This window comes from Mirounga angustirostris, unplaced genomic scaffold (assembly GCF_029215605.1).
Source record: "Mirounga angustirostris isolate CCGP_5_RB_7025 unplaced genomic scaffold, mMirAng1.0.hap1 SCAF_9, whole genome shotgun sequence".
Classification (NCBI taxonomy): Eukaryota; Metazoa; Chordata; class Mammalia; order Carnivora; family Phocidae; genus Mirounga; species Mirounga angustirostris.
In genome coordinates this window covers 78,659,534-78,686,255 of record NW_026991717.1, presented here as the reverse complement: position 1 = coordinate 78,686,255, position 26,722 = coordinate 78,659,534, and the positions used below count along the sequence as shown (strand labels likewise).

At 37.3% G+C, this 26,722-nt stretch overlaps 1 protein-coding gene across 3 annotated transcripts in view; it reads left to right on the top strand.

Moving 5' to 3' along the window:
* Positions 1–14,184, top strand: part of PRKD1 (protein kinase D1) — a 317,603-nt gene extending 303,419 nt beyond the window's left edge. For 2 of the 3 annotated variants that reach the window (XM_045900646.3, XM_064570895.1), the window contains exons 17-18: positions 12,266–12,351; positions 13,200–14,184. In XM_045900646.3, coding sequence (XP_045756602.1) covers positions 12,266–12,351; positions 13,200–13,418 — 305 coding nt within the window. In that variant the 3' untranslated portion in view covers positions 13,419–14,184. The remainder of the gene's footprint in view (positions 1–12,265; positions 12,352–13,199) is intronic. The other variant, XM_064570894.1, reaches the window with a different exon arrangement.
* The last annotated feature ends 12,538 nt before the right edge of the window (positions 14,185–26,722 follow it).

Genomic DNA, 26,722 nt, shown 5'->3' with positions numbered 1-26,722 from the left:
TTGTCCTTAATGGAAAGGAATCTGTTTGTTTTGTTTTCTTTTTTAAGGTGATTCTTCTCAAACTCTGTGATAAAGGACCAGTTTTATTTTATCTTAATTTCCAAACATATGGACCAGTACTTTGTAAAATAAAATAAATGTGACAGCAATATCATATTGCTATAAAAGTTTCCAAAGACTTAGTCTTACTTTCTATACTTATCTCATTGTAGACCAATAAACAGTTCACAGATTTACAGTGATCCATGGACCTCCTCTGAGTAGCGCTGGTTTAAATCAGAAGAATTTTTTTTTTTTTAAGTAGTTAAAAGAGGTAATCTCTGGAGAGTGGGTCTCATAATGAGATGTGAGGTTTTTACTTTTCATTTTGAACTCCTTTTCCTGATTAATTTAGATCTTCTACCAAGTGCATGCAATACTTTTATTACAAAATAATCAAAGTGGGGCGCCTGGGTGGCTCGGTCAGTTAAGCGCCCGCCTCTTGATCTCAGCTCAGGTCTTGATCTCAGGGTCGTGGGTTCAAGTGCTATGTTGGGCTCCATGCTGGGCATGGAGCCTACTTAAAAAAATATATAAAAAATAATAAAAATGAACAAAAGTGTGAGGGGGGAAAGAATGCTCCAGAAATAAATGGAGTACAACCTTTTATATAATTCTTCTGTGCCTGGTCTAAAAATGTCTAAAATTTTAAATACACAGACAGTATATGTAATATTTTATATATAAGTATCATTCACTGAAGAGTGAGGGTTATGCTTCCTTTTCCTTAACACCAACCCTTGCATCGTGACTGGGCAGATGAAGAAGACATAACCTTCACTCTCTAAACCTGTGTCCACACAAAGGAGAATTTTCAAGTGTGAAAGTCAAACAAATTCTCTTTTCCTAAATTCTTTCAGTTGCTCAGAATCATAACATACATCTTAAACTGTTCTTTCTTATGTATGACTTTAGTAGGCAGCTTTTGTTTTCCCAAGATTTTACTCTTAGAGGAAGAAGGGAAGTGACATAGATAACTGAGTGATGTGGATTGTATAGCTGGTAGAGTGAGATATCATATTTGTTCCAGTGCAAGTCATCTCACCAGAACTCTGACAAACCTGCAGCAATGGGAAAGCATTTATTAGAGTAAAAAGTACATTTCCATCATCAAACTGAATCAATGTGTTCAATTAGAGACACATAGTAAATCTGAGGAAGGTTAGTAATAGACTGTGAAGATCACCAGAGAAATTACTATTTTTTTTTTCTTCTGAGTTTTGATATTCCTTTATGTGCCATTAGGGAGGCAAGCAGGCAGTAATCAACACAGAGGCAACCTTGGAAATCGTCTCACAATGAGCCCCCACCCCCTGCAGACAGAGATCATGTTCTGTATTCACAGGTGAAGTCTGAAGAAGCACCTACTCTCAAATCACCTGCTGTGTTGTTACTGCTCAGCTTCAGAGTCACATGGTTAGTTGGTATTATCAAGAATTAAGAGCTGACATGAAGCTTTCACATTCCACATATAAGGGGAGGGGGGAGGAAACCCCTTGCTATGAATCCTATAGCTTGTCTTCAGTTCAGAATGATCAAATCATGATGATGCCCCAGTGACATAGGGTTTTTCCACTTGTGTACTCGATTAGCCTCAAGGTTAGTATTTCTGTCTCCTCCTTTCCCTAATAAGCATAGCTGTAATTTATTCTTCCAGTGAGTCTCAGTCCTTTGGTGAGATTTATGCACAGTGTACAATATATGGCATCTCGAGTCATGGACTAGCTATCATAATATACCACTAAATTTATCAAAGCATCCCAATTTTACTTTAAAAGCAATTTTTACCATTCACTGTGGTTAATTCAAATAAAATTGGTCACAAGTGTGTTTTTCCCCCAGAAATTGAAGATGAAAAATACAGCCAGTACAAACACAAAGCAAAGCTAAATAAAAGCCTAGCACCAAGAATACCACATGGTATGTTTTCAAAATGAACAGTGTTCCAGAACGCTAAACACTTAAGTTGGAAGTAGCACTTTACCATGAAAAGGAACCAGCTGTAGGTCCCTCTTGCACTACATATTGTTCAAAACAAAAAATAACCCCGTTGAAAATAAGCCTCGGGTAGACGAGACCCAGAAATCCAATGGTGTAAGAAACAAAAGAAAGACAATTGTCATTTTAATAATTAAACTCTGTTTGTAACAGTTTATGAGGATTGCAGATCCAGCAAGCCTGCTGAATATTAATGAATAGATTGATTTGTCAACATATTAGCACCACTGTCAGACATATCAGCACGGGGGAGACGTGAGGGGACGAGCTGGTGAACTGCTTCAAAAGGCTTGACTGAGTCCCAGGAAATTCTATCACGATTGGTAAACTAAAGTGAATTATGTGGGTTCGAACTTCCACGGGGTTTAATAATCCCCACTTGAAATTCTGGAGTTACTTACGTTTACTTTTTTTTTTTCTAAGCCATGCACTTCATTCAATAATAAGGAACTTTAAAATTGTGAGCAGTGATTTTCTTTTTAATCTAATAGAGTGAATTCTTTATTATGTATGTATGTGTACATATACATGTATTTCAAAATCCAAATGAGATAATATTTGAAAAGACGTACCACCAGGAAAGGAATTGTTTATTTTCATAGCGAGTAAGATAAAACGAATAGAATTTTCTCTAAAATATGGTAATTTGTAGAAAGAAACTGCTGAGAAGTTTTAGCAAGAATATTGGCATTACAGGTGCTCAAAAATCAGCTGTTTATTTGTCCCCTCCAATTGAAGTGTTTCCTGTATATCTCAATTATAAAATTAAAATTTCACTTATGAATGTATATCATAGTTGAGTTGAAATATGACATCTGAAATGTCAGGGTAGAAGAACAGTGAAGTTTTAAGTATTCTGAGTTTGCTTTCTTCTATAATGACAACACAGAATACTTCAAAATACAGCAGCTTAAAAATCTTACTTAACCCCTGTACTGCTCTATAGTTCAAGATATCGAGTAATTATCCAGAACATTCTTAAATTGCTTCAGTGATAGAAAATACAGAGTTTCATGAGGAGCCCTGTTTCTTCTGAATTTGACCCTTGCACAATGAGCAAAAATATCTCAGTGTTTATATCCACTGTTAGAACAAGCCAGCTCCTTTTTCCAATTAGAGGCTCATCTCAGAGGTTTGCAAGCAGCCATCATGTCACCCCTGAGCTCTGCTTCCCTCCCCTCCCCTCCCCTCCCCTCCCCTCCCCTCTCCTCTCCTCTCCTCTCCTCTCCGGCAGTCAGCTTTTCCTTCACAGCCTCTTATTCACTCTGGTCCAAACACTCTTATCTTCGTTTATGTTCTTTTGAAATCGAACCCCAAAACTGTTCTCACTCAGGTTCCGTGAGTCTAGTTAAGTGTAAAGTGATGTCACCACTTCCTCATGATAAAGAACACATTTCTTTTAGCATGACATAAAATCACAGTTGAGTTGGGAATAGTAAGTAAACAAGTGTTGAGTTTACTGTGGATTTAGAATCCTGAATTCTTTCTCAGAATGTTGTTGGTAAGCCAGGTTTTCCAATTCTGTACTTAGACCTTTCCTTGGGGTGGGGGGGAGTGGGACCTAAAAAGAGGACTTCTTTTCATTTGTCCCTTTTAAATGTTATCTTATTAGTACGGCCCATAGCTGCAGATACAGTTACTTTGGAACTTATTTGTGTAATCCAATTTGCTTGCTCTTCCTGTTGGCATCCTCTGAATCCTAAAACCCTTCTGTGTCTTCATTGCAGAATACTGAACCAGATAGGGCTGAGGACAGATACCTTTCTCTATGTTTAGAGACCTTTCTCTATGTTTACATCCATCCATTCAGGGGCCCTTTAGGTGATATTAACCAATTACTAACTCCTGTCAATGTTCTCATAGCTCTAGTTCCTTGCTACTTAAAATGTGGTCTAAGGTTCTTCCCGGGATCCACTAAACCATAGATTCTGAGGTCTTACCCCGGATCTACCAAATCAGAATCCTCAGTGTAGGATCCCTGGATTATTCATATGCATGTAAAAGTCTGAGAAGCACGGCTTGGCAGAGTTGTTCTCAACGATAGCTGCACATACTAGCAAAAACTTGAGATACTTCTAAAAATACTGATACCTGGAAGCCCCTCCCTAAAGATTTTCACTTGAACCTGCGGTTTGAGTATTAGCATTTTTTTAAAAACCAGAAACACAGAAGCCTCTCCAAAGGATTTTAATGTGCAGTGAAAAAGGGGAAAAAAATCCACCTGAATATCATTAGGATCATGTAGTAAATGTATTTTGATTTCTACCTTAAATTTTGAACCAATTTGGCATCAGTTTGGGGGCTGCTGTAGGCAGTTTTTTAACAACTCATGATTTCCAAGATTGTGTTCCTAGTCTTCAGGAGGAACTGAAATTGTAAAGCAAAGGCATAACCATTGATAGAGTAACTTTCTACAGAAGAAAGAACTGGAAAAGGAAAGATACCGACTTGAGTCTCGAAAGGTCCTGCACTTGACTGGATTGGGGTCATTGACTCAGACCGAGTGAGAGGATGATTTCTAGTGGCCTTGTTTGCTGCCAGCCTCTGGTTTCAGCCCAGGAGAAGCGTCCCGGTTAGTGTTGCCGGGCAACAGCTTGCTGGGTTGAGAGCTGGAATGTGAAGGGTTGCAAAATGATTTTTAAAATAAACACACAACTTACCATCAGCATGAAGCAAACCAAGAGAAGTACTGAGCACTACACTATGACAGGCAGTGAGGCAGAATTGAAAGGGGAAAAAGAAAATACCTCCTGGAAGGCAAGGAGCGCAGTGGTTTGACAGATGATGGCTCCATCACTAGAATAATAGTTTCGATCTGGTTTCCTATTTGAAAATTTGTACCTGACTAGTTTGTGGATGGACAGAAGACAGTGTGGGAAGTGTTGAAAAGGTACTGTTTCTGGAAAAAAGAGGTCAGCCCATGGGATTCACAGGTAATTTCTCTTCTGTAAAATCAACATTGCAAAATAACATGATCTCTATTTCAGATATTCTCAGCATTATTTTGATTTTCTGATAGAAGTCACCAATCCTGTGATCTATTACATTTTATAGAGTTGTGATGTCTTTCCATCCAGGGATATGTTTAACCAAAATAATACAAACCATATGCACATAATGTGGATATTAAAACTTAGAGCTGAGAAAGTGGCCATTTAAATTTCTAATTAATGTATTCAATCTACCAAATGCCGTTTAGCAAGCATTTTTCTAATGTGCTGAATGATGCATTTTATTTTAAATATTTATGAAACTTATGTACAAAAATCAGTACATAATCTGTGTGACCTTAAAGGATTTAAAATCTAGTGGGAAGAATTGGGGGGAAGACAGGCATATACTGAGATAATACAAGATGGGAAATGGGAAATGACTGAGAGGTTTGACACGCGGGACCTATTATATATTCAAATATGTCCAATTCTATTCATTTGGTAGGATTTTCTCCAGGTTTTGGATGTCCTTCAGTTTAGCCATAGTAATGGCGTATGCAAATGTACCAATCTATATAGAGAGAAGCTTTTTTTTTTTTAAGAGAGGGAGAGAGGTCAGGGAAGGGGAAGTTGCAGAGGGAGAGGGAGAGAGAATCTTAAGCAGGATCCACACACAGCATGGAGCCCAACCTGGGGTTCATCTCACAACGCTGAGATCATGACCTGAGCCAAAATCCAAAGTTGGACAGTCGACTGACCCACCCAGGCGCCCCGCACAGAACCTATTCTGTCCATACACGTGGTATTTACTTTGAAATACAGAATGACTGCAATATAGTCTCTACAATTTCAAAGGTAATTTTGAATTTTGATGCCAGAAAAAATGGAATCCATACAATTAGCACTCTGATGGAACATTTCTTTTCCTATTAAAACAAAGCCCTTCAGCACCTGCATATACGATTTAGTTTTTGTTTTGTTCCGATATACTTGTACACCTGGCAGACAGGCTACCCAGAACTTTAGCTATCCTAACATCTGCTAAAGTTCCATTCCAGCAAAAGAGAACGTCTGATTCAATTTTCTCTTTGCTTTCCTGACATTTTAGACTCTCAGCTGATGGGGCAATGAGAGAAATTGCTATACAGGAAGTTAGGGGGAAAGTAACCATGTTAGCCAAGAATTTATTGTGGCAAAAAAGAAACCTCAGGCTTCAAAAAACAGATTTTCTTTTCTCTTGTTTTCTAACTTATAGGAGACATCAGTGTGAATCCATGGCTAGAGACATCTTAGAAGGCACAAAGCTCTTTTGCTCATGAAGGATAAGGGATTCTTTAAAAATGAAAATTTGAACCATACAATTGCTTAAAATTTTCCAATAACAAATAAAAGGGAAAGAGTTTCCACATTGCCTCTGTGGTGGGGTCATTGGCACAAAGGTCAAGAAAGAATTCTTGATATGTTTTATGGTGCAACTTCATAAGTTTATTTAAGTAGCACAGGGACAGGACCCGCAGGCAGAAAGAGCTACCCTTTCCTGAATGAAGCTGGTGCTTATATGCCTAGTGCTCAAGGGGGAGGATGCAGGGAATATTAGATCATAAATGTCTTCTTTGAGTTTCTACTCGTAAAACTACTTTCACATGATTTCTCTGGTGCTTATCATTCAGTTCGATATTAACTATTGGTGAGATAGACAGGCAGTCATGAGACCCTTTAAGAATGTAGCAACCAGCATGTATTTGATCTATATTGAAACTCTGCAGGCTATATAGGTCAGCCTTCTGGACTAAAGGTGAACATTTTTCTGCTTCTCTCCCTCATCACCTCGATGTGGCTCTCCAAGGTGTTTAGAGAGCTTGGATTTACGACAGTTTATTAATGACAGGGAAGGAGGGGATTGAGTTTAAGGAAGGGAACAAAACCCTCAGAATATTAGAAAGGCTAACTCCCAGAATAAATGGCAGAAGGTAATCCTACTAGTCTCTGAAAAAGTTACCATATTTACTGCAAAGAGGAGAAATCAGCCACTGCCTATTTTTCTCCTGTTTTCTTCAGGGAGGGATGGGGGAGTCTTCATACTGAGAGAATAAAAGGAGGAGACTGTGAAACATATATATATATATATATATAGTCCAAGGGAATAAAGGATTCCCTGCATAGCTTTTGCCCTAGCCAGTGTTAGGTATTCAAAATTGCATCTGCTGATTGCCCAGAACTGTGGAGACCAGCACTGTGTTGCAATAAATTTCAACTCTTGAAAGGCAGGTATTTGGATATATCCTTTTTGCTATATCTAGGGAAGGAGGTACAAGATACCAAGATTTTCTGAGACATTATCTCCTTCTCCAGTATCCCTTTCTCATGGGGCTATGGAAACCTCTTCGACTGCAGATCTTCATGGAGCTCTGGGGAACGTGGAGTTCCTGCCTCCTTCTACCTTGCCCCTTGGGCTCTGGAGTTCTGCTCTGCTGTGGTGCCAACATGCATTTTCCTTCTGACTTTCCATTCTAAGGCAGTCCTCTTCTCTACTCCTGTTTCCCACAACCAGACCCAGAACATGTTCCCTCTTTCCTTTGCTCAGTTTTGAGAGAAATTCACAGAATGGCCCAATTTTGTATCTGTCTCTCCCATTTTCTCTCCCTCCCCCTCATCCCCTGCATTCCCTTTAGATCAGATTGCTGAGTCTTGATTTCACATTTGGGAACTGGAGTTGAGACCCCCATCTGGACTTTTCTTCTGATTGCTGGCTCTATTTTGGGACTGCTGGGGCTACTCCAGTTTTACTAGTCTTTTAGCTTATTTGTTACTGGCTTCCTCTTCCCTTAGCTTGGACCCTCTACACTCTTAATATTACACCTAGTAGTTTCTGCTGGGAGTTAGCTTCTATCACAAAAGGAAGGACACTCGATGGCATCTATAAAAATGTTTATGACTGCATATTAAAGAAGTTCACAGTGGTGCTCTTAGAGCCATTGTGAGTAATTTTTAATCATGGATAAAATGAGAGAGATGCCAGGATACTTAAGACAGGCCAGAGTTTTCTGAATTTCTGAAAGGGGTAAAGAATGAATTCTGAATTCATTCAACAAGAAGCTTAACATTGATCCTTGACAAAATCCTAGACTGAATGATAGAGTAGATAGTGTTCAAACATTTAGAAAACAAATCCTGGCCCTTAGAAGGAAATGACTAAAAGTCAGTATTAGTCAATATTAGTTTACTTAATTTTTTTTCCAGAATAATTGAATTTTTTTTTTAAATAAGAATGGTAAAATAAGTACTACTGAGGACTAATGTGCCTTCACTATAATAAAACATTTGGAAAAAATCTCCCATCCATCTTCCATCTTTGGAAAAGATGATAAAATAGGGGGGGCGCCTGGGTGGCTCTGTTGTTAAGCGTCTGCCTTCGGCTCAGGTCATGGTCCCAGGGTCCTGGGATCGAGCCCTGCATTGGGCTCCCTGCTCCACAGGAAGCCTGCTTCTCCTTCTCCCACTACCCCTGCTTGTGTTCCCTTCTCGCTGTGTCTCTCTCTGTCAAATAAATAAAATCTTTAAAAAAAAAAAGATGATAAAATAGGGACTGGATGGCAGTACTCCTAGGAGGCGATTGCCTTTTTTTGTCAGCCTTGCTCTGAGAATAACCAGTAGGCATGGCGGTTGGGAGTATGATCTAGGATAGAGTCATCCAGCCTCATATTAAAGCATTTTCCTGACCAAAAAAAAAAAAAAAGGTTTCTAATAATCTAATTAATACATAGCAGATAGACTCATTCAGTTGGAAGTGGTAGATAGCTAGGATACTTAGCCCTTATGATAGGAGGGGCTCATACCATATTCAAAATAGTTTTTGAATGCCAAAATGTTGAGTTAAACTCACAGAAGAACATAAGAACATAAAAGTGTGGTAGAAACCTAATTAAGAAGAATTTAATGTCCAAAATTAGAAAAAATGTTAAATTTAATTAACTTTTAACATTAATATCAGTTAGTAATAATAAGTTAATGGTATGATCTGGTTGCTATATGCCATAGTCTTTAACAGCAGGGGCTTTGGAGCCAGACCCCCAGATTTCAGTCTCCGCTCAGGAGCTGTCTGACTTTGGCCAAGTTACATGACCTTTTCCTTTTATATAAAGTGGCAATGAAAATAATAACTACTTTCATAGGGTTGTTATCAGGACTATGTAAGAATATGAATGTGCAATTTAAAATACCCTCAGTTCTAGGCTACCTGAATAATATCTGGGTGTACAAATAAGTCAGTTAATTATGAGGAGGCTTCTGTCAACAATGAATAGGAACATTGAAGAAAAGCTAGTGAATGTCAAGGGTGCACAGGAAGAATGAGGAGTGTGAAGGACAGCTGAAGGAACTGTAAGAAGGTGAAGTGAAGGTGAATTGCTGTCCCTAAGACTTGAAAAACTGTCATACAAAATAGAGCCAAGTTAATGTGGGTTAGCTATAAAAAGACAGTTTGGGGCATACTATAGGAGAAACAAATTCTTGTCACTAGTATTCATGGGCATATGAAATAGACTGGACCGTTGGAGATAGTCTCATACTATCTCCAGTGTGTCTGTGCGCGCTCACGTTTTGCCTTTGCAACTAGATTGGGAGCTTTTTAGGGTTAGAGCTTTATCATTAACTCTTTTGTTCCCTAAGTAATTGCCAACAGTCATTCCTTAGGGAAGATTTGATGAATGAATGGTGAATGAACAGATAAATGAATGGTTGACCCATGTGAGGAACATAGCCAATAAAGAGAACATTGTGAAAACAAAACTAGAATTTATTTTAAAAGTGGGTTTAGTGAAAGGCATTTTGGATGGTACAGTTAATGCTGGATTGTATGACTTGATTAATAAAAAGGATGTTTTAAGAGCTCCAGGAACAGCGACAATTAGAATGGAGCTCTCAATGATGGGCCTATTTTCCGAGTAACACCAGGTGCCCAAAGTTAATTATCCCCATTTTTTTTTTTCTACCAAGAGCCACAAAATATATTTATAAACACACAAATCCACTCACATATTTATATGCACACACGTATCCCTTCTAATTCTCTCCTTATATCCTAACCGATTTTCTCTTGGTGGTACTTGCCCTTATTTTGCTGTGTTTATTCACATCGCCCGGCTACTGCGGCTGTAGTCAGACCTGTGATTGTGTGCTTCCTTCAGCAGAAAAAATTTTCCATCTCCACATATTCCATTCCCTTCAGACGCTTACAGTTTCTCCTCTGGCAGTCCTTCCCTCCCCATTAGGCAGTGTGGCTCACTGTTGGGGTGTATTTGGGCACAGACCAGGCCTTTTGTTGAGTTACTGTACTCCTACCTTCCTAATTATAGAATTCAAAGCAGAATGAGTGAATTAATAACCTGTATTTATTGCCTGCGGGGTCTGGGGAAACGTAATGCCATGGCACACTTAGAGTAGCATATAAGCTCTCCCGAGTCTCCCCTCATCCTCCATTTCTGCTCTCTGACTTCACAGCAGCAAGAATGGAAGGTGCAGTTTACTCACCAGTGAGTAAATCATGTGAATGGATGTTTTAAAGCACATGCCCAATACACAGTTCACTGAGAGAGCTATACTTTCAAAAGCTCTCTGGGAACACATGCTTGGAGTTTGAAATTGTACTAAGTACGTGTTTCCTGAGATATCCTCGCTGAGGCAAGGGTATATGGGCCTAGACAGCACTGAAATGTGTGCTATTGCCTTTACTTTCTCCAGTCGAAGGATTCTTAGGTGTTTGATTCTCCAGCCGTTCAAGCATGCAGACAAATACTTGGAATATTAGTGTGAGAGAGCTAGAACTCTGGATTGCCAAGACTATAGACATAATTTCTCTTTGCCCAATAATGAGAAGGATTCTGATTCATTCTCTTTGAAGCAGTCTTTGTCCCAGCTGCCTCTGGACCCCTGTGATTGCCTGTATTTTCAGATCCATACAGGCTGACATAAACCATACATAGAGTCAAAGTCACCTGAATCAGGACTTGGTGGTTGGGGAAGTTGGGGAATTAATTCACATTTTTTATATCAGCTACCTATTTGATTAAGATTTGGAGGGGAAAGATCCATCTCTCAGGAAACCTAATGACCAGGGTAGGTTAAGGATAGAAATGAACTCCGGTGAAATGTGAATGTTTCCATTGGTTTGGCAGATTTCGCTAAGCTCTTTCTTGGGAAGAAAATGCTAAGATGAAAGAAATATGGGAAGTTATTACAAGAATGAGTAAGAAGTGTAATAGTGAATTTAATAATGACCTAGTAATAATAATCTAGGCTGAAAATATAATTTTTACAAAGGTGAGGGAAAATTCTGTCACATGGTAACTCAGGTGCTTTGTAACTAGATAACTAGAAAAATAACTTCCCCGCCCACCCTCTGAATTACACTCTGAAGGAATCCCAATCACAATCAGAGTACTAAGCTGGATAGACTGGTTCTAACCTGTTTTCTTTCCTGTCTTCCTCTAGTAAACAATGAAGGCTGATATAATTCCAATTCATTGGATATTTTAAAAAACAAAGTGAAAGAGACCAGAGTGTTTTCCTATTGGGCCATTTTTAGGCTCTGAGTTTATCCTGAATCTTGGCCCATGTTATATTTTATTTTATTTCTTTTGGTGTCCAGATGTCTGTCATTTGATTCAAGACTTTGAAGCCTATTATGCATATTTAAACTTTAAACACATTTTATAACAAAATTAGTAAATGCTTTCTCTTGAATATTAGTTGTATCCTGCAGTTAGTGTAAGAAATAGTTAAATGATGTACATTTAAACAAAACTCCTACTTTGGAAAAGTGTATTAAAGACCAGACCAAGAGGGCGCCTGGGTGGCTCAGTTGGTTAAGCGACTGCCTTCGGCTCAGGTCATGATCCTGGAGTCCCAGGATCGAGTCCCGCATCGGGCTCCCTGCTTAGCAGGGGGTCTGCTTCTCCCTCTAACCCTCTTCCCTCTCAGCTCTCTGTCTCTCATTCTCTCTCTCAAATAAATAAATAAAATCTTAAAAAAAAAAAAAAAGACCAGACCAAGAGAAATTCACATCATGTTCACAAAAGACTCAGACTTCCTCCTCCATAATTATTTTCAATTTCATTTTTTAACATCCAAAATAAAATGAAGGCCAAGGTTTTAGAATTCTCAAGAGGTATTTTCTTCAGGTTCTAGTGCCTGTTATCACTATGCTGCATTTAACAGTGTGAAATAAACTGTAAATGAATTATTCATATGTTCCAGATTTGTCATCTGTTTTTATCAATAATTGAAATTTTTTTCAGCCATTGATCTTATCAATAACTTGCTGCAAGTAAAAATGAGAAAGCGCTATAGCGTGGATAAGACCTTGAGTCACCCTTGGCTACAGGTAAAGATCAATCACTGGATATTTTCCCAATCAGATGGACTTCTAAATATTTACAAGATTCTGGTATTATATGTAAAAATCTTTTGTCATAGTCTTAAAATTGTTATTCTTATATCAATTTGTTTGCCAAAATGCATGCAACATCTTAGTATTTAATAACAATTTAGTGTTTCTAGATCTCTTTCTCTCTACCAAGAATATTTGACGGGGGAGAAATATACCACATTACACACTCATGCATATGTCCTTACACATGCACCAAAAATAAAAACAGAAAAACAAAAAAAAAATTAAGGGTCATTATAAAACTCCAAGGACCAGATTTCAAGAGTGTCTATATGTATAATCCTGATAAATGTCCAAGCAGATGCTCATCTGGTCATGTACTATACTCATTTGGAGGATGCGTTTTTAAATCCTGGGCTAATATTCATGGAACAAATGCATAACAAATATAAAGTATATGCATGTGTTTGTTTCCTCTTATATATTTATTTTCACATTAAACGTAAACATTAGAAAAATGATACTATACAATACTGAAGGATTATTCATAGGCATTAAATTTCAGAGGAATACCAGTATTCCTAATTGGTTGACTGCAAGCATTAATTGCCCACTCTTTGATGCATGATATCATATAAACAGTCTGCATTTGCAGAGTTTAGGTAAATAGGAAGGCTTTGGTGCTGATGTTGTCACCTGAGGATGCGTGATGAGAGACACAGCACGGATAGAGTGGAAGGGAAAAGAGTAACTCATCAGTTGTGGGAATTAACAAGAAATGAAACCGTATTTTAATGAGTTGTAATCGTCTCTATGGTAATATTTTGGAATTTCTTCCTCAGGATTATCAGACCTGGTTAGATTTGCGAGAGCTAGAGTGCAAAATCGGGGAACGCTACATCACCCATGAAAGCGACGACCTGCGGTGGGAGCAGTATGCAGGCGAGCAGGGGCTGCAGTACCCTGCTCACCTGATCAATCCAAGTGCTAGCCACAGCGACAGTCCTGAAACAGAAGAAATAGAGATGAAAGCCCTCAGTGAGCGTGTCAGCATCCTCTGAGTTCCATCCCCTATAATCTGTCAAAACACTGTGGAATTAATAAATACATACGGTCAGGTTTAACATTTGCCTTGCAGAACTGCCATTATTTTCTGTCAGATGAGAACAAAGCTGTTAAACTGTTAGCACTGTTGATGTATCTGAGTTGCCAAGACAAATCAACAGAAGCATTTGTATTTTGTGTGACCAACTGTGTTGTATTAACAAAAGTTCCCTGAAACACTAAACTTGTTATTGTGAATGATTCATGTTGTATTTAATGCATTAAACCTGTCTCCACTGTGCCTTTGCAAATCAGTGTTTTTCTTACTGGAGCCTCAATTTGGTAAGAGTCTACAGAACCTGTCCATGAAATAGTTCTGTTCTGTGTGTCCCATTGACATTGTCATTATAAGGAAACTCTTGAAGAGTAGATTATTACCAGTTCTATGAACAACTCCAAAACTCATGTGGAAAAAAAAAAGCGAATGATGGGGGATGGGAGATGGATATACAGTCCTAGACACAAGTGCATGGAAGAGTTTACTGTATAGATTCAAATCCTTTGCCTGCCTGGTGTGCCTCAGTATGTTTAAACTCAAATAAGTGGACCTAGGTGCGCCTACTGCTCATAAGCCTAAATGCCTTAGAAATGTAAACTGTCATCTATAACAGATATTTCCCCCTTTCTTACAATACCCTCTGTACTGTGGAAAATCAGCAGCTAAGCAACCTTTTGCCTTTGTGTATTTTTCAATAATAACAAATAAATATTCTTGTCAAAGAATGTGTCCACTTGACTGAATCATTTTCATTTGCTTTTAGGCCATTTAGGAGCAGAGGTATTTGCTCAAAAAGCAGAGAAAGTCTCATGGTTTTGAATTTAGCTTTAACTACTATGAAACCTAAAAATGTGTTTCAAGGTGTAATGAAGTATTTCTGTTCTAGCGTGTCATCTAGTTTCCAGTAGAAAAAAGAGCTCTCAAAGAGAAAAACAACCAAACAGGAGACTTGGAGGCATAAGTAAGAATATTACAAATGGCAGTCTCGATGTAGCATCCTGATTTAGTCCGTATAAAACCAGGATTTATTACAATAATGGCTCTAATTTCTTTCTATATTATCTAAACAAGAAGGTTCTAAAGTGAACTACAAAAACACATAAAGACTAGAGAATAATTCCTAAAGAGAAAGCCACCTGAGGTAAAGTTCTATAGCCTGGGAAAGAAAACTTTCTTTGTAGCAAGACAACAAAGCATTAGCATGTGTAGCGTGTTAAGGCTACACAATATTTACAGATGGGGGTAGAATGGTTGCATCTTTCCAGCGGTTAGTCACTATTTTGAATCATTACCTATTCCTTATTCTGTTCTGTTATTATTTATCTCTTTATGTCTCAGAACACCAATTGAAACTTTTCAAGCAGAAGAATAAGCAACATCATAGAGTTCACTCTGCCAGCAAGACAAAGTCTGGGTAGAAGCCAGGATAAGGAGTGAGCCAAAAGACCAGCTAAACTATTGTAATAACCCTTCTGGGGTGATGAGGACCTGACATAAAACAGTAGTAAATAGAATTTAGATGTGGAATTAAAAAAAATCCAGAATGAATCCTAGGTGTTTTGGCTTGGATGATTGATGGAACTATTAATCAAAAGGAGTTACAGCCTTAGAAAGGGTGAGTTCATGTTTGAACATGGTGAATATAAAGTTCGATAGGACACCAAGTTTGGGATATCCTGAAGGCATTTATATATGTGCCTGGAGCTTGGGGAGAATTCTGGAGTTGAAGATACAGATTAGTAAGTCAAAATCCCACCATATGTTGATCAGAATGACTTGGATCCTTGGGGATAGCGTGAGACAGAAGGCATCTTGGGACACAAGCCTGAGAAATACCAATACAGAAGGTTCAGTCAGAATGAAAGGAAAATTGAAAAGGAATGCTTAAAGATGGAATTAAATGAAGCAATATTACAGAAGCCAAAGGAAGAAGTTCAAAAATGAAGTAGACAACAGTAGAAAATACAATGGAGAGAGAATGATTTCAGCCTTTTGGGGGCCAGCCTTACCAACCATTCCAGCATTTTGTAATGAATATGACTACAGCTACATTCAGAATAGCCATGTCAAAAGGACATCTGTGTGCTATTGACACCATCTATTGTGCCTTGTCATCAAGCACAGGAAAAAGAAAAAACGGCTGTGTGTTTTCAGAGAAAGGGGGGCCACTGAAAGTCATGCCACTTTTCTTCCACCCAAAATATCTACAAAGAATCCAATTTCATTGAATGAGCACCCACTTTCTATGCTAAATTATCATCAATAAAGTCCAGACTTCACATCAGTGGTATCTCATAGTATCAAATGATATGGGCATGTCCATAGTCTATGTTTAATTTAAAAGACAACCCAGCATTTTTGATACAGAAGTATCTTCTGATTCTAACAAAAATAAGAGAAATGACAAAAGCATGTTTTAGGGAGGCTGTGTCCTCTGTCATTGTCACAGAAGCAATATTCCTTAGGTAAGGACATTATCAGCCCAAGATGCCATAAAAATTGCTGGTCTCTACGTATCCTGAACCATCAGCACAAACAGCCACCATTCTTACATTTGTCCTGAGCAAGAGGACAGTGCTGAGAAAAGTATTTTGATCACTGATGCTTTTGATACATCCATTTGTCCCTAAGGAAGAGATCATCTTTGTGTTTAGTGAATACTCACTCTGATGGAGACATTTTGAGAAATATGTAATGAACCTTTGTATTGAATGTGTAAAATAAGTACAGCGGTGAAAATAAGCCATCTGTTTCCTCTGCATCCATTACCCAGTGTTAAAGCTTGACTACCCCTGTGAAGTGATTCTGTTTGCAGACCATTTGTTTGGAGTTGGTTTAAGAAACCAAGTACTGGTTCATCTGAAGATCCACCAAGGCCCATGGAGAAGGGCCAACTGCTTTCAGTGGCCAAAAGGGAAGAAGTTCCTTCATCTCAGCCTTTACACATTGCCCATAAGATGGTTCTGGCCCCCCGCCCCACTCCCTTGCCTTTGCTCCTATTCATCCTTTAAGCCTGAATTTGACCTATGTCTCACATCGTTTCTGCTCCCCTGCTTCTCTTTAACTGCCTTCTTTTTTGTTAGATATTTTTAGTATCCACCAACAAATTACCCCTTGACTTAAAACAGGCTCAGCTTCCCACTTTCAACAGAACAATATAAACAAATCATCTTGAGCCTGGCTTCTCCTTTTAGCAAATATTTTTGCAAAATAATTTCTGTCTATTCTTTCTCTGGTAAATTTCTCACTTTTTTTCCCCCTTTGGCTTCTGTGTTTATATCCCATGGAATAAATTTTCATTTTTATTATTGATAATCCTCCTCTCACGAAAGTCATCAATGGCCTCTAACTCAAAAACGATGGATTTTCTCAACATAGCTTAGAGGTTAGAAACCCAAATGTAGAGACAGACACTTTGGCTTGAATTCTGAGTGACCATGAAAGCACTACAATCACTCATACATCTTTAGGTGTGTTGTGAGAGACTAAATAAAATAATACAAACGTACAATTCAGTGCATACTTGGCTTGAGACGTCGATAAAGCCATCAGTAGTGGTTGACTGTTGTTTAGTCACTCAGCAATGACTCTTGACCACTTCCTGTGTGCTGGGAATATAGCAGCTGAGAGGTAGGTGGGGTCACTGTCCATATTGCCTATGACCTGTTTTTCCCTGAGGTCCTAACTCTGTTTATTTTGATGGCTACTGAAAGGGGCGTGAACTTTGAAGCTTAATGGGCATAGATCCAATCCCAGCCCCAGGCCTTGTTAGTGAACTTAGACAAACTACTTTAAAGTCTCTGAGTCTCCTCATGAGTAGAGTGGCAACAATGCCTATTTTAAAGTGCAGTTGGGATAACTAAGATAAGTATGTAAATTTCTTAGGCAAATTGCTGGCATGTATTGCAGGTCAACAAATAATTTCCTCCTCTCCCTGACCTCTGTTTGCATTTGCCAAGGTTTTCCTTATTTCCTTTTTCGATATTTTCTCTTTCGATATTTTCTCTTCATATGATTTATTTCCAAATCCATATTGGCTACTAAACTCTCAGCAATCCAGTTTCCTCTCTCCATGAATTTATAGGCTCTATATATCTAAAGATCCTAAAATCAGCATTATCATTTTCACCTTTAAATCAGCTGCATCATAGACTTCTTCTAGGTGGAACTTTTTCTTCAGGCTCTCCTCCCTCCCATCTACTCTCCACACCACTGCCAGATTTATCTTCACCAAATTTGCTTTCATCCTTTTACGCGTATGTTCTAAAATCCTCAAAGACTCTGCTCCCAGTTATCTACAAGATACATTCAGGTTCCTTAAAGTTACAAAAGCTGTGGAGTCCAAAAATTAATAAAGTTCTATTCAATAAGAATTCTATGTATCCCACAGATTTATGGAACACAGAATTTCAGGACTTAGACAGGAATTAGTTTTACCTCTTTGAAGTTCATTTCTTATTTCTATAACAAAACAGGAAGCTAGACAATATGACTTCTAAATTATCTCCTAATTCATAGATTTTATGAAAGCATGGTTTAATCTGAATGTCAACAAGGTGCCAATGATGTACACTTTTTGTCAACTCTCTTTATGTTTCTAGTTCTCTGGGGCAAATGCTCTTTTGAAAAAGGGAATGTCACATCCTTTCCTGACCTCCTTTTGTCAAAGATTGTGTCCAGGAACTTTTGACAATAGATGGTTTCTTTAAGTGAATCTGAGCTACCAGATCGCTGAAAAGTGTGAACGAAAGTGTGAACATTTGCTGCAGAACTTCTTTCTGTATCTTAAGTGAAATGGTAAGACTTTGAATTAAGATTTGTTTTTTTCTGGGAAATGGAAGAATCTTCATGTCTTCTGCTGGTTTTTTGTTTTTTGTTTTTTTTTAAATATGCCCTAAAACCCTTGGATCTTCTCCTTTTGAAATATTTTAGTGTAGCTTAGTCTGAGAACAGAGGTTGGGCTTTACTTGAGCGTTGGGCACTTAACTGATCTCAATTGTCAAGGAGATTTTTATTTTCTCCTCATAATTTTTCCTCCACATTTAAAGGCAGGTAACTCTCTCGTATTGGTTGGCTACTGGATTCCACTAGCTTCCACAGAGACAAGGATAATTAGGGGCAAATACCTGAGTGTGACCAATATTAGGTCTCATGTAAAATCTCCAGCTGGATTCTATGCAGGAGCTTTCACCCCTTTAGATTGAGGGAGAGGAGTAAGAGGAATCGCTTGAGTAAAGATACGGAAGTCAGAAGAACCTGACATGAGTAGAAGAAAAGCTCCCGATGAAGTAAAGGGTTAATATGAAGGTAGACCCCGGGAGTAACATTGTCCAGGTTAAATAGAGCTAAATTATCAAAAGCCTCAAAAACCAGGAAGAAGAATTCACCCTTTGTCCCAAAATAAGTAGGAAGCTAACTGCAATTTTTGTAAGGGGAATTATGGAATTCTTTTCTTTTGCACTTAAGAAAGAAAGAAAATTTGGGGGGGGGTGCAGTTCTACGAATTCAAATATTTAAGTCATGCTTTTGTTCATAGAGAGTAAAAGGCTTTAAAAAAAATAATGCAAGCAGAGTCCAAATTAAACAGACTATCCTCTCATTAATTCCTTTCGAAGACAGAGTACTCTTATTTTCAGAGGTGAATGAATGTCTTCCTTGCACTTGATTCTCTTTCTTCAGACACCCAAACTAAGAACATCTCAAAGGAGATAGTGACTTGAAGAATAAGCCACACTTGGACTTCATAAAATTGTAGCTTGTGTACATAGAGAAATAATCATTAGAGCCAATTATCTTTAGACAGACTGATGTTTCAAATTCTAATTACAAAGTTTTAGCCTTGTTAACACATGTGCTTCATTTTATATCTTGGCTACCACATTTTATTGTTACAATTCATTAAAAATAATGTGAAAATGAAGATGATCATAAACTTCATCATACAAGCAAAAAAAAAAATAGGGCCTGGGTAATGATAACAACATTTATATTTGCATAGCAACTTCCTTTTAAGGAGCTCAAAACATTTCACAAATATTATCTCATTAATCCTATGAGTAAAGCAATAAAAAATAGATATCTGAGCTAAGGAAATTGAGGCAGGAAAGGGCTACAGTTTGTTTCTAATGTTCCACATTGAATTATGAGCAGATGAAGGAGTAGTCAGATTTATTTTTTATTTTAAAATTTACATATAGTAAAATTGACTTTTTTTGGTCTACATTTTTTATGAGTTTTACCACATATAGATTAATGTAACTATCATCACATTCAGGGTACAGAATAGTCTTATCACTCAAAAAAAAAAAAAACCAACTTCTTTATGATACTCCTTTGGAGTCAAGCTCTCTCCAACATCTACCCCTGGTGAACACTAATCTGCTCTCCATTCCTATGGAGTTGCCTTTTTCAGAATTTCATATAAATAGAATCACAGAGTATATAAACTGTTGTGGTTGGTTTCTTTCCCTCAGCATAATGCCTTCGAGATTCATCTGTGTTATTGCGTGAATCAGTAGTTTATTCCTTTTTATTGCGGAATAGTATTCCATTGTGGGGATGTATCAAGTTTGTTTATCCATTCACTTATTACAGGACATTGAGGTTGTTTCCAGTTAGAGTTGATTTTTAATAGAGCTGCGATATGTATTTATGTACAGATTGTGTGTGAAAATAAGTTTCATTTCTCTAGATTAGATACCCATGAACACCGTTGTTGAGTTATATGGTGTCTGTTAACCTTATAAGAAACTGACAAACTGTTTTTCAGAGTGTGGATACCATTTTTTTTTAAAGATTTTATTTATTCATTTGACAGAGACACAGCAAGAGAGGGAACACAAGCAGGGGGAGTGGGAGAGGTAGAAGGAGGCTTCCCGCCAAGCAGGGAACCTGATGTGGGGCTCGATCCCAGGATTCTGGGATCGTGACCCGAGCCGAAGGCAGACGCCCAACGACTGAGCCACCCAGGCGCCCCTGTCGATACCATTTTTAATTCCCACCGGAGGCGTATGAAAGTTCCAGTTGCTCTATAGTCTCATTAGCACTTGGTATTGTCACTCTTAAAAAAATTATTTTAACCATTGTAATCAGTGTGTAGTGGTATGTCATTGTAATTTTCATTGCATTCCCATAGTGGATAATCATACTGTCTTCCCTGTGCTTATTTTCCATTGGTTTATCTCTTTTGGTAGTGTCTGTTCAACTGTTTTGCTCTTAGTAGTTCTAGAAATTTTGTAGATTCTTGGGGAATTTCTACACGGATAGTCATCTGCAAATAGAGAAAATGTTATTTATTTATTCCTGATCTTAGGCATTTATTTATTGATGCTTTGTATCTAAGCTGTCAAATTTAGGCAATACATACATTCATCAATTTCATCAGTCTTTTCAAAGAACCACATTTCAGTTTTAATGATTTTTTCTACTGCTTTTTTTTGTTTTAAATTTAATTGATCATATCTTTATTATTTTCTTTCTGCTTCCTTTGGAATTCTTTCTAATTTCTTAAGGTATATCTTCAATTATTGATTTGATACTTTTATTTTTAATACAGCATTTTATTGGTAAATATTGCCCTCAAGCATTACTTTAGCTGCATCTCTGAAATATTGATATGTTGTATTTTAATTTTGTTAAGTTCAAAATATTTTCTAATTTCCCTTCAGTCATCCTCTTTGAACCATGGATTATTTAGAAGTATGTTCTTTAATTCCCAGCTACTTGGAGGTTTTTCAGTTATCTTTCTGTTATTGATTTCTAGTTATTCTTTATGATTGGGCAATATATTTTGTAGGATTCCATTCTTCTTGAATTTGTTATGATGAAGATATGGCCAATCTTGATAATGTGTCATGTGTACTTGAAAAGAATATGTATTCTGCTATTGTGGGGTGAAGTGTTCTACAAAGGTCAACTAAATCCATTTGAGTGATGGTGTTGTTCAGTTCTTCTGTATCCTTCTGGTTAATTTTACATGGTATATGCTTTTCCATTCTTTTACCTTAAACCTACATCCATATATTAAAAAGTGAGTTTCTTGTAGATAAATGTAATTGGGTCTTGGATTTTTAAAATCATTATGAAATCTTTTTTTTTTTTAAATAGCTGAGACAATTTAAACTTAACATAATTATTCTTATTTTTGGATTTAGGTCTACCATGATTTTTTTTGTTTGTTTTCATTTCCTCTCTTTTTTTTATTTCCTTCTTTTCCATTTCTTTCCTTATATTGAATTATTAGAATACTTTATAGTATTCCATTTTTGTTTATTTGTTGAGTTTTACTATAGCTCTTTAATTTTTTGTTAGTGGTTGATCTAAGGATGACAGTAGACATACCTGAAGTTTCACAGTGCATGTAAAAGTAACATTTTACAACTTCAAGTACAATATATAAATTTGCAATCTTGTAGATCATTTATCCTCTCCTCTTTATGTTGTAGTTGTAATATGTATTACATCTATATTGAAAACCCAGAGGCACCGGGTGGCTCAGTCGTTAAGCGTCTGCCTTTGGCTCAGGTCATGATCCCAGCGTCCTGGGATCGAACCCCACATTGGGCTCCCTGCTCAGCGGGAGGCCTGCTTCTCCCTTCTCACTCCCCTTGCTTGTGTTCCTTCTCTTGCTGTGTCTCTTTCTGTCAAATAAATAAATAAAAATCTTTAAAAAAAAAAAAAAAGAAAAAACCCCATCAGACTGTTATAATTTTTGCTTTCAACATACATTTTTAAAAAGAGTTAAGGGGAGATTTGTCTATTATGTTTACCCAGATATTTACTATCTCTGTCCCTCTTCCTTCATTGTTGACATTCCAAGTTGTCCTCCAATGCCATTTTGATTCAACCCAAAGAACTCCTTTTTACATTTCCTTAAGAGCACTTCAGCTGGCAACAGCTTCTCTAGTTTTCCTTCATCTGCGAATATCTTTATCTTACCTCCATTCATAAAGGATACTTTCACTAAGTGTAGAATTCTGGGTTGACATTTCTTTTCTTTCAGTACTTGAAAATATCCCACTGACTTCAGACCACTACTTTCCGGATTCTGATAAGGAAATCTGCCATCATTTAATATCGTCTCTCTACGTGCATGCAATGTTTCATTTTTTTCTAGTAGCTTTCAAGATTTTTTGCTTGTCATTTGTTTCTGGGAGTTAGATTCTGGTGTTTCTGGGCATGGATTTCTTGGCACTCATCCTGTTTAGGTTTCATTGAGCTTCATGAATCTTTAAATTATGGCTGGCCAAATTTATAAAGTACTTCCTCACTCTTTCTTATGATGGTTTTTCTGAACTACACTCTTTCTATTATTTTTCTGGAACTCCAGGGATGAATGTTTAACCTTTTGGTATTATCCCACAGATCCCTAAGCCTGTTCATTTTTTTAATCTCTTTTTTTTCAAATGAGATACTTTCTTTTGATCTAAGTTCAAGCTTACTAATTCGTTCTTCTGTCATTTCCATTCTGTTCTTGAATCCATCCAGTGAGTTTCTGGTTTTTGTTATGGTATTTTTCAGTTCTAAAGTTTACCTTCAGTTTTGTTTTTATGTCTCGTATTGCTCTTCTGAGACTTTTTATCTTTCCATTCATTTCAACAGTATTTGGCATTACTTTTTGGAGTATGGTTAAAATCACTAATTTTTTTTCCTGATAATTTCCACATCTATGCCATCTGTTGAGAGTTTCTTGCTTCTCTGTATGTTAAATTTGGGGATTTTATCATGAATATTTTGAATAGGATGTGGGTTCTTTAGTCTTGTTTAAATGTTGTAAAGAGTATTGATTGCATTATTTGTTTCTTGATTTTAATAGTAATAGATCCTGTTAGATTCAAGCTACAAATTCCTACTTGCCTTCTGTGGGCTGTAGTTCCAAAGTCAGTTAACTTTTGAACACTTGTGCTGTGTCATTTGGACCTGTCTTTTGTGTGCACCACCCGGTGGCAGTCTAGGATCTGGGAAATGGTCTACCTCACCATTCACTTCTCAAAGTCTTTGATAAGCAGACTAGAGATAGATTTAAGCATGTACAACTTGTGACTGAGCCCAAAAGTTCATATACAACCTTTTGGAATTATTTTCCTGAGCGCCCTCCTCTCTGAGATCTCCCTGACACCTTCTGTGTCACAGGAGCCCCCTTTTAATGGTCCTCTCGCTAGTAAGTCAAGGCTATGGCTTCCTCACTCTGTAACATAATTAGCATGACTGTGTCTGTCTCCAGGGCCAAGCAGCAAGAGGATATATAGAGAAAAAGACACAATGGGGTATTTCCCTACACTCTTAGGACCAGAGTTCTTCTGGTCAAGGGGAAGTGCTCCTTCATTTGAGTGTTAAGTGCCTGCCAGTCATTACCATTGCTGTCACTGCTGTTTTAGGGTTAGCTGGGGTGAGAAATCATAGAAAAAAAGCACAGAGTATTTTCCCTCACTTTCTCTGACACCAGGGGGCCCTTCCTTGCTCATTAGCTAAGAAATAGCTTATCTTGGAGCCCTTTCTATTCACATTCAGTGCACAGTCTCAAGTCCCAGGCTGTTTTTGAGTTCATTGCTAGAGATACCAGAGAAGAAAAAAAATGGGAAACTCATTGCTGATTTGGGGATACTTCACGTTCTGGTTTCCTTCTCCAATCTGCCTACTACCATTTACTTTTCAGAGTCCTCAGATAGCTGCTGCTGCATTATGTCCAGGGATTTTAGTTTCTTTTGGGGGAAGAAACTGGGTGGAATGTGTTTTCTCCATTTTGATTGGAACCAGAAACCAAGGTTCATGTTTCTTGAATCTTAGTCATCAAACCAATCTTGAAGGTGTGCTTTAGTCTAAAACCTAAAACAAATGTCAAAACAATAATGGTATATAAGATTTAAGTAATAAAGGTGCCAAAAACTCAAGCATTTCATTTAACTCTGCCATAACTCTATGAAGGTTGTATGATAGGCGTTTTATATATGTTTAACTTTATAGATAGGGGCCTGGGGTACAAAGAAATTAAGTAACTTACCCAAAGCCACACAGCTAATAACTGATGGGGTCAGGATTTGAATCTAGATAGTCTGGCTCCAGAGACCAAGCCCTTAATCATACATTGGTGCTTAATATTCTATTTCTATTTTCTCTTTTTGTTTTATTTTAGTGTATGTGTTATTGTGTGTTTATGGAAGAACACTGAGTATAACTATATAGCTACAAGCATAGCTTATTTTACCCCAAGTTTAGGAGAGAGAAAAGATCAGTTGGCAAAGAGGTGATATGACCACTTCTCAGAAAAACTGAGAAAATATTTTGGGGATCAAAACAATTTTAAAGCCCACTGATCCTTTAAATATATATGTGTATCAGCTGGATTTATTCACACACATCTCCTTTTCCCTTCAATTTTTAAACTCTAATGTTAAGTAGAAGGGCATATGGAGGATAGGAGGTTTCTGTTAGAATCAGTCCCTGCTGTAAAAAAAAATTTTTTTTAATTAAAAAAAATCGATAGTTTTCACTCATTTGTAAAATTAAAACCCCAACCAAGACACTAATGTAGCCTATAAAAAGTGAAATCTGTGGAGTAGGCTGGTCTTGGGCCACCACAAGATGAGTACAGAAATTATAAGTGTTTAGGCATTTTTATAGCAATTTGATAGTCTTTCTGTTGTTGAATAAAATAACTAAAAAGCAGATTCGTATTTTTTGTCCTTGTTTTTATTTTACTCTCATAGTAATTCATTTCTAGTATACTTTCCAAAAGTATAACTATGCTTTGGATTGGAAATTAAAACAAAAAACAAAAAAACTGATTGTTACCCCCCCAGCTTGAGAAGGGCCACACTGCTTTCTAATTTTAAAAGAAACAATGACAAAATTAATGAGAACACAGGGTCCTGACATGATTTTCTTCCTTCAGAGATTCTTAGCATTTCTAAAAAGTATGCCTGGCATTTTAAGTAAGGTTGTGTTTGTTTTTAAGAGACAAAGTCCCAGAGAAAGGTCCCCAGAACTGATGTTGAATCTGTCTGAAAGCTCGTGTTTATATTTATTTCTTTTCCCTCGAATTTTAGGTTTGGAGAGTAAGCGCCCCCCCCCCTTCCAGTTCCATAAGGAAGAGCCCAAAAGCGGCTGAAGCAGGGGAAGATCACTGAGGCCAGGTAAGGTCCTGGCCTGGGTGGGGTTTCTCAGGGCCCTGGAGGTCCTTGAGGACCACTGTAGTGGTCTCAGACCTTGGGAGATAAAAGGCAATGAAGACAAAAGAGAGGGGATTGGAAGCAAGTGCATCCCAGCACAAGATTGGCTCTTTACCTTATTACTCAACTCAGCAACAAACAACTCTTACTCTTAATCAGCTCAACCAACACCCTACTAATTAATATTTTTTCACCCACATGCTACATAAACATCGACATTTGGTTAAACACAACAATCCACCAACTTCTCTGGAGGTTTCCTTAAGTATCTGGAATTAGATCTTAATATGAGAATGTATTGCAACAAGCACTAAATGTGTTCTTAGAGAAAAGAACTGTATACAGTGTGGAGATTGTGTTCCTTGTGATAAAGTTTTACAATATTTAATCAGAAAAACCTATCCAAATTTGTTCAAGACTTTTTCTTTTCTATTTTGCCTTTTTTTTTCTAATAGATCCAAATCTCAGTATTGTAAAAACAAAAGTATTTATGGAATTGGAAAATTGGGATATATAAATGTCTGAGTTTGTTCTAACAAAAATATTAATAAGAATTAATCAAAAAATACTGAAAAGAAAATTAAGTCATTAGTTATATATATCATGTTTTTTGAACTGGTCCATCAATGTTGGCTTATAGTGTTCTGATATCAGTTGCCTAAATATGTTTAAGTCTTTCCAACTAGTTGAGCCACTCTATCCTGTAAAAATTAATAAATCTTCTTTGTGAGGTAGGAAACCCAGTGTTTTATCCAGGATTTCCTGGAAATTCTTGGCGTAGTCTGATATTTCTTGGATTATCTCTTCCTACTTACAAAAAATATTTTTGATCCCCTTGTATTTTTTTCTAGTCTGTATTTGCTCAAATGTGAAACATAGCCTTTCAATTCCCTAAATTATCAGTTCACGAGGCATCTGTGCTTTGTAAACCTTTCCTGAAGATTGGGTTCATAATAGCTCCCACTTCATACAATTTTTAAGAGCATAAAGTGAACATATGAAAAGAAACTCCCTCGTATACAGTAAACATGTAATAAATGTTGGCTGTTATTATTCATTTAGGGATAATGATATGGAGTTATATCATAGCAGACAG